This window comes from Eubalaena glacialis, chromosome 2 (assembly GCF_028564815.1).
Source record: "Eubalaena glacialis isolate mEubGla1 chromosome 2, mEubGla1.1.hap2.+ XY, whole genome shotgun sequence".
Taxonomy (NCBI): domain Eukaryota; kingdom Metazoa; phylum Chordata; class Mammalia; order Artiodactyla; family Balaenidae; genus Eubalaena; species Eubalaena glacialis.
In genome coordinates this window covers 51,284,481-51,297,003 of record NC_083717.1, presented here as the reverse complement: position 1 = coordinate 51,297,003, position 12,523 = coordinate 51,284,481, and the positions used below count along the sequence as shown (strand labels likewise).

Here is a 12,523-nt window from a genome sequence, read left to right as displayed (position 1 = left end):
AATATGTGCCATGATCTGAGGAGTGTGACTAATGTGACCCTCCAAACCTGATGGTCTAGAAAGGGGAGAGGAAGCTTACAAAAGAAGAAAGATGAATTTTAAAAAAGAAATAAAAGAAACAGGATTAGATTATATGTAGAAGGTCAAATTAGGATGACGACAAAGTCTGAGTCTGAAATTACCAAAGGGAACACAGAAAATTGAGCAAAGACAAAGTCTAGATTTATAGTTGCACGGCAGATAATAAAGAATAGTATAAAAGCTTTAGGGAAGTGTGGAGAGTACAAAAACCAAAAAAGAATAAAAAGAGGACTGAAACACTTGTTTGATAGGAGGAAGAGCCATGTTTATAAGCCAGAGGTATGAGAAAAAAAACAAAGGCAAAGGGAAAACACATTAGAAATCTTCAAATAGTTAAACCCCATTAAATAAAAATAATTTTGGAAATAACACCAAGAGTTAGTCAAAATTAACATTAAATAAAACAGAAATTATTGATTCCAGCCATAACCAGGCTGGAAAGTAGAAGGGAGAGCAAGATGCATAGTGCTGGAAGAATAAAAGCATATGGGAAGGGACTTTCCTGGTGGCGCAGTGGTTAAGAATCTGCCTGCCAATGCAGGAGACACAGGTTCGATCCTTGGTCCGGGAAGATCCCACAGGCTGCGGAGCAACTAAGCCCGTGCACCACAACTACTGAGCATGCGCTCTAGAGCCCACGAGCCACAACTACTGAAGCCCACATGCCCTAGAGCCACACGCCACAACAACTGAGCCAACACGCCACAATTACTGAAGCCCATGCACTCTAGGGCCCGTGTGCCGCAACTACTAAGCCCGTGTGCTGCAACTACTGAAGCCCATGCCCCTAGAGCCCATGCTCCGCAACAAGAGAAGCCACCACAATGAGAAGCCTGCGCACCGCAACGAAGAGTGGCCCCCACTCGCTGCAACTAGAGAAAGCCCACGCGCAGCAACGAAGACCCAACGCAGCCAAAAAAAATATTAAAAAAAAAGCATATGGGAAAATGCAATATAAAAAGATTATATGGGCACGTAAACAACTAAAATAGAGTTGAAAAGAAAGAAACTATAAATATTAGGAAATACACATACAAGGATAGCAGTCCTAATGTATAATTGGTAAGACCTTTATGAATTTTTCCACATTTAATTATCTGTGAAAAAAATATCCCACAATAGGTCTTATCTGTTTAATTCCATTAAAACAGCAATTAATACAGTGGCAGATACAATTAGGTATTTATTCCTACTTTAGGTCACTACATGTTTTGTAACTTGTCTCACTCAATAATGTCCATTTATTTCTTTCTCATCATTTTAAATTATTCAATCATCTCCAAAATTTTAAGGCAGAAGCTCCTCACATTTTTGGAATAAATGGGTTGAATATATGTAATTGGGAATTTTTCCTATAAGTGGTCTGTTTTCAGATGTCTCTTTGAACACACAATATCTAGAAGCAGGGAGGGAATTCCTGCCCTTGTTTTCAGATAAAAATGATGATAACTGTAATTATCACAGATGAAGAGACCAAGACGACTAAATGTGATGGTAATCCAAAGGGATACAGCTATTCTTGTGACTCTTTGACATACATGTCATGTTTTTGTAATGTTAAGATCACAATCTATCTTTACCAGCACTTCAGGGCTGGGCAGACAGACACATTTATGACATGTTTAAACTGCTAGTCATCTTGGGAGGGGTCCCAAAGCAAAAGAGCCAATCTGGCAGCAACCACGACAAAATGTGAATGTTCTACATGTGACTACCAAAACAGATCCTTCAGAGACAAACTTCTCAATCCTCTTTGTGTCTCTAGAAGCAGGCCCACCATTTCTTCCTATTGCAGTTTCTCTGAAAACATTTCACACAATTGTAAGATACAGCAAGTCTGCTAACAGTCTAACTCTGGTAAGGACAGATGACACAGAAAGCTTCTCCTTAAGAAACTGTCTTGATGTAAAAATTGTATTAAGGCAATTTAGTCCTGAGAAAAGAACAATGTCTGCTATGAAGGAGGCACTCAATTAATATTTATTGAATGAATGAGTAACTGAACGTAAGGCCAAGGTATGAGGAATAACACAGGGATATGAAAAAATGTTAAGTATTAGTGAAAGCACTAATTAGACAAAGTGCAAAGGGACATGTCTACTCTAGTCATATATCCCCATATTTTCCTCTTCGTTTGGTAGAAGGCCTTGTTTGAGGGAAAATATTCCTTTTATCTCAGATAGGACAGATGCCTACAAAGTAAAACAGTAGAAATTCACTCACCCACTGGGCTGCTTCCAGCTCCATTTGGCACTGTGAGGTCTGAAGTGCTCAACATCCCACCTAACAACATTAGAGAGAGGAGAGAGGGAATGTGAATTGGCTCTCCTTATCTGAATAACAAGGAATTGAACAGAGGTAACTCTCACTCCATTCCTAAAAAACACAAAAATAAAAACTAGCCCAGTCTGAATTTGGTGTTAACGTGTAATATGATGTAGTCAAATATACAGTCACTCGCCTATCAAGCTCTGGACATGTCTGCCTTCTTGTGTATCAATACCAAATGGTACATATTGATAAGAATGGGGGGAGTGCTAATGGAGTGCTATAAAATCTAGGAATAATGGGAAAGGAGACACTGCATTACACACAGTGATGCAGTAAATGCACCGAAAATTTCTGCTGAATTAATGAACAAATCAGACAGGGGGAGATGGAGAAAACGCTCTAACTCCAATCAGGTGAGTCATCTCTCCACATTTTTAACATGAATGGCTCACACTCAATTTTAAATCTTTGCTCATGATATCCTAAATAAATTTGCTGCCTGTCTAGTATGGCTTTCCCATGATAAGGAAAGCTTTCCCAGGATAAGGAAAGCTTTATTTGTTCCACAAAGCCTAGTACAAGGCTAGAGCCACAGATTTTCAAAATAATACTTTAAAATGGAGGCAATTATGTAGTAGTGACTCTTGCTCATCAAAGCAATAAAATTAAGAGTAGCAGAATAAGAAACTGTTTATGTTAGCACTTAGTTTTTTCTTTCTTTTAAAGAATCGGAAGAATAAATATCAGGACGTACCTGCACTGCCAGTACTTGGTGGTCTCTGAGGGGCTCCAGGGGATACATTTCTATGTAATGTGGCTTGAGGTGGAGAGAGCATGTTTGAATCTGCTAATGTTGAGCTGGCTGCCAAAGATGGGGACACAAGTGAACTCCCTGGGTTAGTGTAGGACAAAGCACTAGGGCTGGTCACAGGGACTGTGACAGACATTGAGAAGTTTTGAGGTGGCAAACCGGGCTGTAAATAAAGAAAAAGGAAGAGAAAACTGTTAGTTTCATTTTCATCTATATTAAATTTAATAACTTATGAACTTTAATTTGATAAGGTAACACTAGTTACTAAAAGCAGAGGATGGGGATAGCGTAGGTTCTTACTAAATCAATTTGCAGGTTTAAGCTATTTTCTTTACAATTATATTTGGACATGAGAATGTTTAACATGAACATTTTCAGTTTCCATTTTTTATATATTAATACATATATACTAGTATAATGTATATATTATATATTTCAAATATTCAGAAATGAAAATGAGAGGTCAGAACCTGATATTAAAGTTGTGTTGTCAAGTTTACACATTGTAAAATACATCATTGTTAACAGGAAAGCATAAATTAGCACTTAAATGCAAATCAGTTTAGTAACATTACATTTCTATTGGGAGATTCCAAATATAACAAAAGGGGAAAAGTATGTACATATATTAAACTTCATACATCAAGTTTGCCCTGGTCTGATTTAATTCACTAACATTCTTAATGGACAAAACTAAAAAAAAAAAAAAAAAAAAAAAAATCACGTTATATATATAACACAATGCAATGAGTGTAATAAAAATGCAAAAAAAAAAACTAAACAAAATTAACTACTGACAAGTTATCTTTAAACTGTAAAGATTAAATTACAAGTATTGTTATCTTATTTCCCTCCAAAATATTCCATAGTCCCTTAAAAATAATATTTTCTATTTTCCTCTTGCATTTCCTCCATAGACCACTTATACTTGTTAACCATGATAAATAACAATCCTCTTTATAATTTAAAGTGAGAGAAAATAGAAAACTTTCCTCTCCCTACATTTTAAAACAGTGATTTGCAAAGTAAGGTAACACTGCTAATTCAAAGTTGAAAGAATGTAAATAATTATGTACTTTATTCAATAGTTTATTTCAGGTAGAAAATTATAACTCATTAAAAAGTATAAAACAATGGATACATGATAAAATGTTTTCAAAGGTAAAGCAATTTTATTTAAACAATGTCTTTGCAGCTTAACGTTAACTGCAAGGTCACCAACATCCATACGAGTTCAAAAGGGATTTTTTTTTTTTTCAGTTGTTTTGTTTCTTAAGAATGGTATTAGCACAAAAAATACCTCCTTAAATTTGTTTTCCATGGGCTTCTTCTTATAGCATAGGACTACTTTGAAGAAATAATCCATGATGCGTACTTTAGGGCACAGTTTTAAGAGAATTAACTCTGGTAATGAAAGAAATATCAGCATTGGAACCAATTTGTTCCACAAAGCCTACAACACATACGTAGTGTTACAAAAATTAGATCCAGAATAACTGTCTTAAGCAGCTCTTGCCAATGGTGCTTCAATGAGAACTCTCTGAAGAACTATCAAAGGAGTATGAACTCAAAGAAGTACTGTTTCACTACGGTTAAATGTGTGAGCATGGAAAAATTTTAAACCAACTATTTGTTTTGTAACCAGTTTAAGAACACTGCTTCCTTAAATTAAAATCGAGCCAAGGCTCTCTTCCTCAATACCTACAGTGTTAAGAAAAGAATAGGAATTTGGAGGTACTGTCACCAAATTGTTTTGGGGCATTAACAAAGAGCCAAATAGTAAGCTACTATTACAGCAACTGTATAAAATAATTAAAAATAATTTTGAAACACCACATTTTATAATAAACCCAGCCATTTTATATTTTATAGTCTCAAGATCTACTTAAGTACATGTAATATTTTAAAAGTCATCGGAGGGAGAGGGAAGTCTCATATGCACCCTATATTTAAAATCATGGAAATTTAAACCTGGAAGGGACCTTAAAAAACTATTTGAGCCAACTCACTCACTTTACAGATGAGGAAATTGGAATCCAGGATGTTTAGGTGCCCTATCCAAAGACATGGGGATAATAAGTAGCAGAGCCTGGATTAGGATGTTTTCTCTTCACTTCTATGTTTAAGACACTGAAGACTGAAGATGTACCATTGTAAGATTTATGCAATTTTATTTTGAAGTTCTATAAAACCAAAAGAAATTAATAAAATACTTTTTCCCCCTTCTACTTACTGCTGTCATCACCTGCTACAAAAATAAACAAGATGTGTTGTCAATCTCTTCATGCACAAGGTAAGAGCACAAACCATACTTTAGTACTCACTGCGATTTTATGATTCCGCATCATATTATCAAATTCCTCATTAATTTTTTTATATTTTTCTTCTGTATGTGGAGTTAGCACATAGGAAGTATCAGGGTCTGGGCTGTCGCACCCTCTGTGTTCCTTCTTGTTCAGAGCCTAAATAATGAAGTTAACAAAAAGGATCAACAAATAAAAAGTAGAGGTAAAGTAAAAGTACTTACAGGGCCTCGTTTGAAAATAAAATCACTATCTTCATTTAGTTTGCTGAATCTGTCCTCCGAGAGTGGACTGTGCTCAAAGTAATCGTCAGCATCAGGGCTCTCACAACCATTAAGGCCTTTCTTTCTTAAAGTCTGAAATACAATTGGAAAATTCACACACAAATGATACTAACTTGCCATGAGTTTTTTTTGTAAAATTTATTATGAGAGCACAGACTGAATGAACTGGGTAATACAAGAGCCACTGAAATGGTTTTAAATGATCACAATGCACTCTAAGTCTTCAAATAAAGTAAACCTTAGACATAAGCAAAATTATGTTCCCATTATACATTAAGAGAAAAGGAATATTTATATATTTGGATTCTTCCTTTCCAAACTTCCTAGAGAATACTAAGTTACTCACTGCTCTGACAGTTACAATCCAAATCTGATTACAGCTTGATCAACATATCTGATAGGATCAATGAGTGTGAGACCCCGAAATACAAATATATCAAGATGATATATATATAAAGTTACCTTTATAAAATGAACATTTCAGCAACTTCATCTACTGACATTCCTTTCTGCCTGAGAGTTTATCCCATTCATCAGAAAGAATAGGCTCAATATCCCAATAATTTCATTCCTAATTTGTTCTTAAATACTGTGATTTTGCTACATAACTCTGAAGTATAAAAACTCAAATACTTATTTACATATGACAGTAATGACTCTTTCCTACGTAGAATGTACGTATCGTTAGTGACTTCACGTATCTTTAAATTTTGTAAAAAAAACTAATTCAGCATGATCTTTTCCACACTTTGCTAGCTCTTTCTACAGAGTGCCTTCATGGATTGATTTAGTCCACTGAATTGACTTTCTGGAGAATTTTCTTGAGTGTTATCAAAGTATCCCCTGGACCATATTGACTCTTTTCCTTTCTTCTTACTTTGGGGTACAAATATAATGAACAGTTGGTTTTCTGAGTTTTAATTTTTTTAATTAAAATCATCACAAAATGACTTGTTTAGTATTTAAAAGAATACACTTAAAACCAAGGGCTTGATAATCTATAGAATATTAATTCACTTACAGACTGTCTAAATTTTTAAAAATCCTGATGGGTCTTATTTTAAAGTAGAATTTTGGGGTTCAACAACTTAGATAGCTTTGAGACTTGCTGATTTTCCAGCCAACCACAGAGGAGTTTTAGGAAGTTAAAATTCTCCAAGTAAGCCTACCTACTTAGGTTAAGAAATATTTGAAAAATAGATTAGTACTAGATGAGTGCATTTATAAATGATTATTTATATTAGATTTAAGGTATTTTAAATTAATTCATAATAATAGATCTTGGTATCCTTTAAAACATGATTTACAATAATTATGAATGCTATTTTACTTTTTTTCTTGAAAGAACATAAACACACAATACATTAAGATTTGAGAATTTTTTCTTAATTTCTCTGAAGTCTATTTTAAAATTTCACTTTACTCAATTTGATTTTTTTTTTTTTTGCAAGCTTAAAGGATCATAAGAAATCAGTGGTATAGCTGTGTTAGCTTCTCAAATTGCTTGGCATGCACTAGGAATCCCATACACAATGCCTGAAACTCCCACCACAACACAATCACTAAACATGAGCATATAGCAAACACTACACCTATTTCCCCGATATCAGCCCCATGGTTTTGAGTTCTATGGGTCTAAGTAATCACATGAACTTTTATGTGTACTTAGCCATAAAAGGTCCTGTTGTTTAGAACTAAAAGGTGGACACGTATCCTCCCCCATTCGTAGTAGCAAGTTCTGCTTGCCAAAGCTCTGCAACTTGCTATCAGCAATGAAGATGTTAACACTCAGAATACTGGAACACAGTGAACTCGTATAACCAACACAGCTCTAGAAACAGAACAAATATAGTAGTCGCCTACACACAGATTTTATCATGAAGTTGATTTATTCTAGCCTGAAATCTCTGGATATTTTCCCGTCATATTCATATATCTTAAAACTAAGTAATTCACAGCCTTGCTCTTCCACTAATAGCAATCACCAAGTATGTCTCTGAACATTTTTAAATTACAGAAGAAAAAGAATATGGCCTTTGTTTAGTAATTACACAAAATTTTTATCCTACAACAGTAGGGTTAACTCTACTTGTACCCAAGAGGAAGAATAGTGCTCTGGTATCTCCAGCTCTGCAAGTCTTCACTTTAGAGGGGGTTCCTGTCATTGTGAGAGAATTTAAGAGGCTGTATCAGCTCTGCAGATAACAAGCTAATGTACCTCTGTTGGATATCCAACTTGTGTCTTCTTATCACTATAATATGAAGAGTTGTTTTGAGGACCCAACTACCATAAAAAGACTTTTTCTGTCTTCTTTATCTTACCACATAGCATAATAGTAAAAGTTTCTCCTGTGTCACTGGTACTAACAAGTGGAATGCTGTATCTATTAACAAGGCCAGGCGAGGCATATAAGAAACAGGCTAGCTTCAGTTTTCTTACGTGCTTCAAGTTAGCCACAATAAAAACACTTGCTCAATGAAGAAAACAGTCTGAAAGGTCACCACTAAGGAGGAATCTGCTTTTAAGTGGGAAAATATTCAAGAGTATTAGCACTGTGCACTCTTTATAGCTATTACTGATGATTATAATGTTCCACTCTTAAGTAAACAGGACTTTAAAAGTACTTTATTCTTGTACATGTGATTGACAGTTTTTCAGTGCCATTACGGCAAACTTAAGGGGGAAACTCCATTGTGCCAAAATAATTTCATATTTCAGGGGCGTATACCATTTAAGTTGATGTATCTCAGTTGCTTTTCTTAAATAACTGTATTCTGAAACACAGATTATGAATTGCTAAAGGGACCAGTGGTGATGAACAATTAAATTATTAATCAGTTTAAGCTGACTTGATACAACCTGTTCTGTGTCCTTCATATCAGTGTTCCAAACATGTTCAAAGATTCTAACTAGCAAGATTACTTACATGAAATCATAAAATTAGTATACCTACAATTTTCATTAGTCCATTTCTATAGAAAACAGAAATTTTATTTTTGGAGGGTCAGTTAAACACCTTTAAAAAAACAAACATTTCTACTTGTCACAACAAAGTTAAACTCTATTACGATTTTAATAGCCTTTCTTTTTGTGATTTTGGGAAATTTTACGCAGGTTTTAAATAATGAATGCCCTTAGCTAACATTTACCTTCAACATTAGTTATATAGAGACAAATTGTGAAAAAATTTTAAATGGATCAAAAAATAATTGCTAAGTGCCTTTAATCTAAAACAATGCATCTGTTAGGACACATCCTCCCAGGTTATCTGATTCTTTGTGGTTTGTGCCTGTCTTCAAGCTATTTTACAACTCTGTAGATAGAAGTTTATTTGTAGAAAGCTGATAGTAATGCAAATAATTAGTGTTTATAGACATGCAAATAGATTCTGTCTGAAGGAGGTTTCAACTGACCTCTTTTCTCACTGTGGAAGATGTCAATTTTGCATCCATGAAGAAAATTCATTTTGCCTTCTTGATGGGCTTATGCATTTCTCTAATCTTTGGATTTACCTTTAACCAGTTGCAATTTTTTTCTTGTTCCCTGAGTAATTAATAAGTTAAAAGTTTTGACTCATGTTCATTTTATAGCTGTCTAAGAATCATGATTTTACCTTTTCTGAAAAAAAACTGTTTAACAGTTGTAAGAGTGAAACCACCCTTGACTCGTGATTCATAGCAGATCCAAACTCAGGGGAAAAGAGTCTGCTCTTGTTAGAACTTAGTATTGGATTGAGAATCGGTTTTTAAAAGAAAAAAGCAATGTGCTGTTATCTAAAATTTTTGAAAATATTTAATTGTCTGATTAATAATCTGTACTAATTTATTATGGTATCAAAAAATTAAGGAAATATGATCAGAGAAGGATTATGACCTTTCAATTCTCTTCTTCAAGAAGTTAAGGACAATAATCCTTAATTTCTGTGACAATTCATAAATGAAATATTATTCATATCACCGTATAAAGAGTGTAACCATCTAAAACTGCAAACCACACAATCTCTTGAAACAGGGTTCCTCTCCATCTGAAGCTAACTAACGAGCTCCGAAGTAAAATTCAAGCTGTTGGGGAAAAGAGTAGGTAGTGTTTTGCCTGTAAGCATTTCCAAGGAGAAGGGATCCCTACATGACATCTAAACTTTCTGAGCTGGATACGCCCAAATTAAACTTACAAGTAAGAGGATGTTTTCTTTTTGGTTTTTGTATTAATTAAATCAGTTTTACCCAAATGAAGAGTAACTTAAAGACTTCTACCTACTGATTAAAGACCTCATAGGTAGAAAGGCTCTTAAATTTAAGATTTCCATACCAACTTAAGGAAAAACATTAAAAAACTGAAATTTAGTGGGTATCCTGGCTAGAACTTCCATTTAGGTTACATCCATCTTTATTCTTTGACTAGGTTATTTTACAACTCTGTGGAGATGGATATCAGTTTAAAACTATCAGAAAACTCACAGTAACTGCAAATAATTCCTGTTCATAGAAATTGTTTTCTGTGGAATGCCACTGATTATCACATTGTGGATACTGACCAATTTTTGCTTCCCCATGTATTGGGTTGGCCAAAAAGTTCGTTCGGGTTTTTCCATAACATCTTACAGAAAAACTGGAACAAACTTTTTGGCCAACCCAAAAAATTCATTTCAGCATTCTTTACTGATGTGTGGTATTCTGAGTTCTTCTTTGAACTGGCTGTGACATCTTACTGGTTCACTCATTAGTTAATTAATTAAAATATTTGACATATTTTCACTTTATAGTTGCATGAGAGTAATGATTTTATACCTTCTTCCAAATCTAATCTGAAACTTTGAAGACCTACAGTCCCAAATGACTACTGCACATTTCCATTTGGATATTTGGCTAATATCTCTATTTCAATTTAACCAAGATGGAACTCATTATCTTTTATTAAATAGATCCCCTCTTTGGACTTAGCTATTCTAGTCCACACAGCAAGCAATCTTGCTGTTCACTCTTTGTTCTCTCCCCACATTAACATGGAATTCCAAATTTTGTAGATTATTATTTCCATTTCCACTGACAATATATCCTCCTTCGCTTTTCTCTCTCTTCTAATTTGTCCCTTAAATTGTTACAGATTCGGGCTTCCCTGGTGGCGCAGTGGTTGAGAATCTGCCTGCCAATGCAGGGGACACGGGTTCGAGCCCTGGTCTGGGAAGATCCCACATGCCACGGAGCAACTAGGCCCGTGAGCCACAATTACTGAGCCTGCGCGTCTGGAGCCTGTGCTCCGCAACAAGAGAGGCCGCGATAGTGAGAGGCCCGCGCACCGCGATGAAGAGGGGCCCCCACTTGCCACAACTAGAGAAAGCCCTCGCACAGAAACGAAGACCCAACACAGCCATAAATATAAATAAATAAAGACTTTCTCTCTATTAAAAAAAAAAAAAATTGTTACAGATTCATTTCTCCTCAATACCACTTTGTACTTGTCACCCTTTTAAATCTTTGATGGCTCTCTGTGATCTAAAAGCAGTAGCCTCTAAACCTTCTAGATTATCTACCCCATCTGTAAACATATTTCATGCACAGCCCCCAATATATGCATACAATGAAAAAATTATATGCATGAATGACTGTCAGTCTTTTCAAATATTAACATGCCATATCTTAGGATGAAATATAATTTCTCTTATTTTCTCCCTGAACCCTAGTAGTTTTATACATCTTATATCCCTCCTGAAATAACAGATGTAGAGTACAAAATCAAAATTCCTTAGCCTAACTGCAAGTCACCTAACAGCCTAGCTCTTACTTTTTTTTTTTTCCTTCCCCATTTTTATGCTTCCTGAAACCTCTGACCCAGACAGAGTGGTCAAAATTATTGTCCTCCTAACAGGCACAAAAATCCCTTCACTGATGTCACCCCATTTGTTTGAAACCCTGTCTTCTCTCTTATTTCTATGACTATTTTATAGTTCACTATGGCCTAGTTTGAACTCCATCTTTCCATGAAACTTTCTTCCCCTGCTGCTTCCTATGCTGAAATTTTAAGAGCACTTACTGTATAGAACATTCATGTAATACATGCAACACTGTATTTACTTATCTTCCGTACATTTTCTGTATTCTTCAACTAATCTATGAACTTTCAAATCAAAGACTGAAGTCTAGATTGCTTTACATTTTCAGAGTCTAGACAAACAAGGTGCTACACACACATGAAATATGTATTTATTAATACTTGCACAATAAAAAAAAACATAGCAAAGGAGAGATCAGGATGATCTCTGACGTTATTTCAGGTGTCTTCTAAAACATAAAATTATGGATTTGTTATAATATACTTAAATAATAAGGCAATCCAGAAACATTAGTTTGAACTAGGTTGATCCACAGAAATCATTGATAGTTGACTGCTTCTGAACTACAAAAATACAATTTCATATGTATAATTTCATATATAAGTTTAACTTACAATAGCTTACACGCTGAAAGCTGCTGGGATATCCTCCAGTGGGCTTTTGGATAAGAAAGATTAGAATTGGTAGTGCAAGAAGACTTCTTATTTTGAGTGTACAGTTAGCTATAATCAACTAACAGCCAAAGATTCTGATTCTGGATCTTATTTTGAACACAGAAGGATGAAGTATAAACCTGGAAATCTAAAAACCAAAAGCCTTACTTTTCTTAATTAAGGGAAACTCCATGTCATCTATAGAGATCAACCCAGTTTAAAAAAATAAAAACTTATGTTAGCACTGAGATAAGTGTCCACAGCTCACCAAATCTCCTCTCCTACTGAG

At 34.8% G+C, this 12,523-nt stretch overlaps 1 protein-coding gene across 5 annotated transcripts in view; it reads right to left on the bottom strand.

Annotated features, from left to right (window-relative positions):
- MEF2A (myocyte enhancer factor 2A) overlaps positions 1-12,523 on the bottom strand; it is a 176,316-nt gene that overhangs the window by 46,367 nt on the left and 117,426 nt on the right. For 2 of the 5 annotated variants that reach the window (XM_061179994.1, XM_061179996.1), the window contains exons 5-7: positions 5,691-5,822; positions 3,107-3,326; positions 2,305-2,364 (exon numbers count right to left, since the gene is read on the bottom strand). In XM_061179994.1, the coding sequence (XP_061035977.1) occupies positions 2,305-2,364; positions 3,107-3,326; positions 5,691-5,822 (412 nt within the window). Of the gene's footprint in view, positions 1-2,304; positions 2,365-3,106; positions 3,327-5,487; positions 5,626-5,690; positions 5,823-12,523 lie in introns of all 5 variants that reach the window. The other 3 variants (XM_061179993.1, XM_061179995.1, XM_061179997.1) reach the window with 2 other exon arrangements.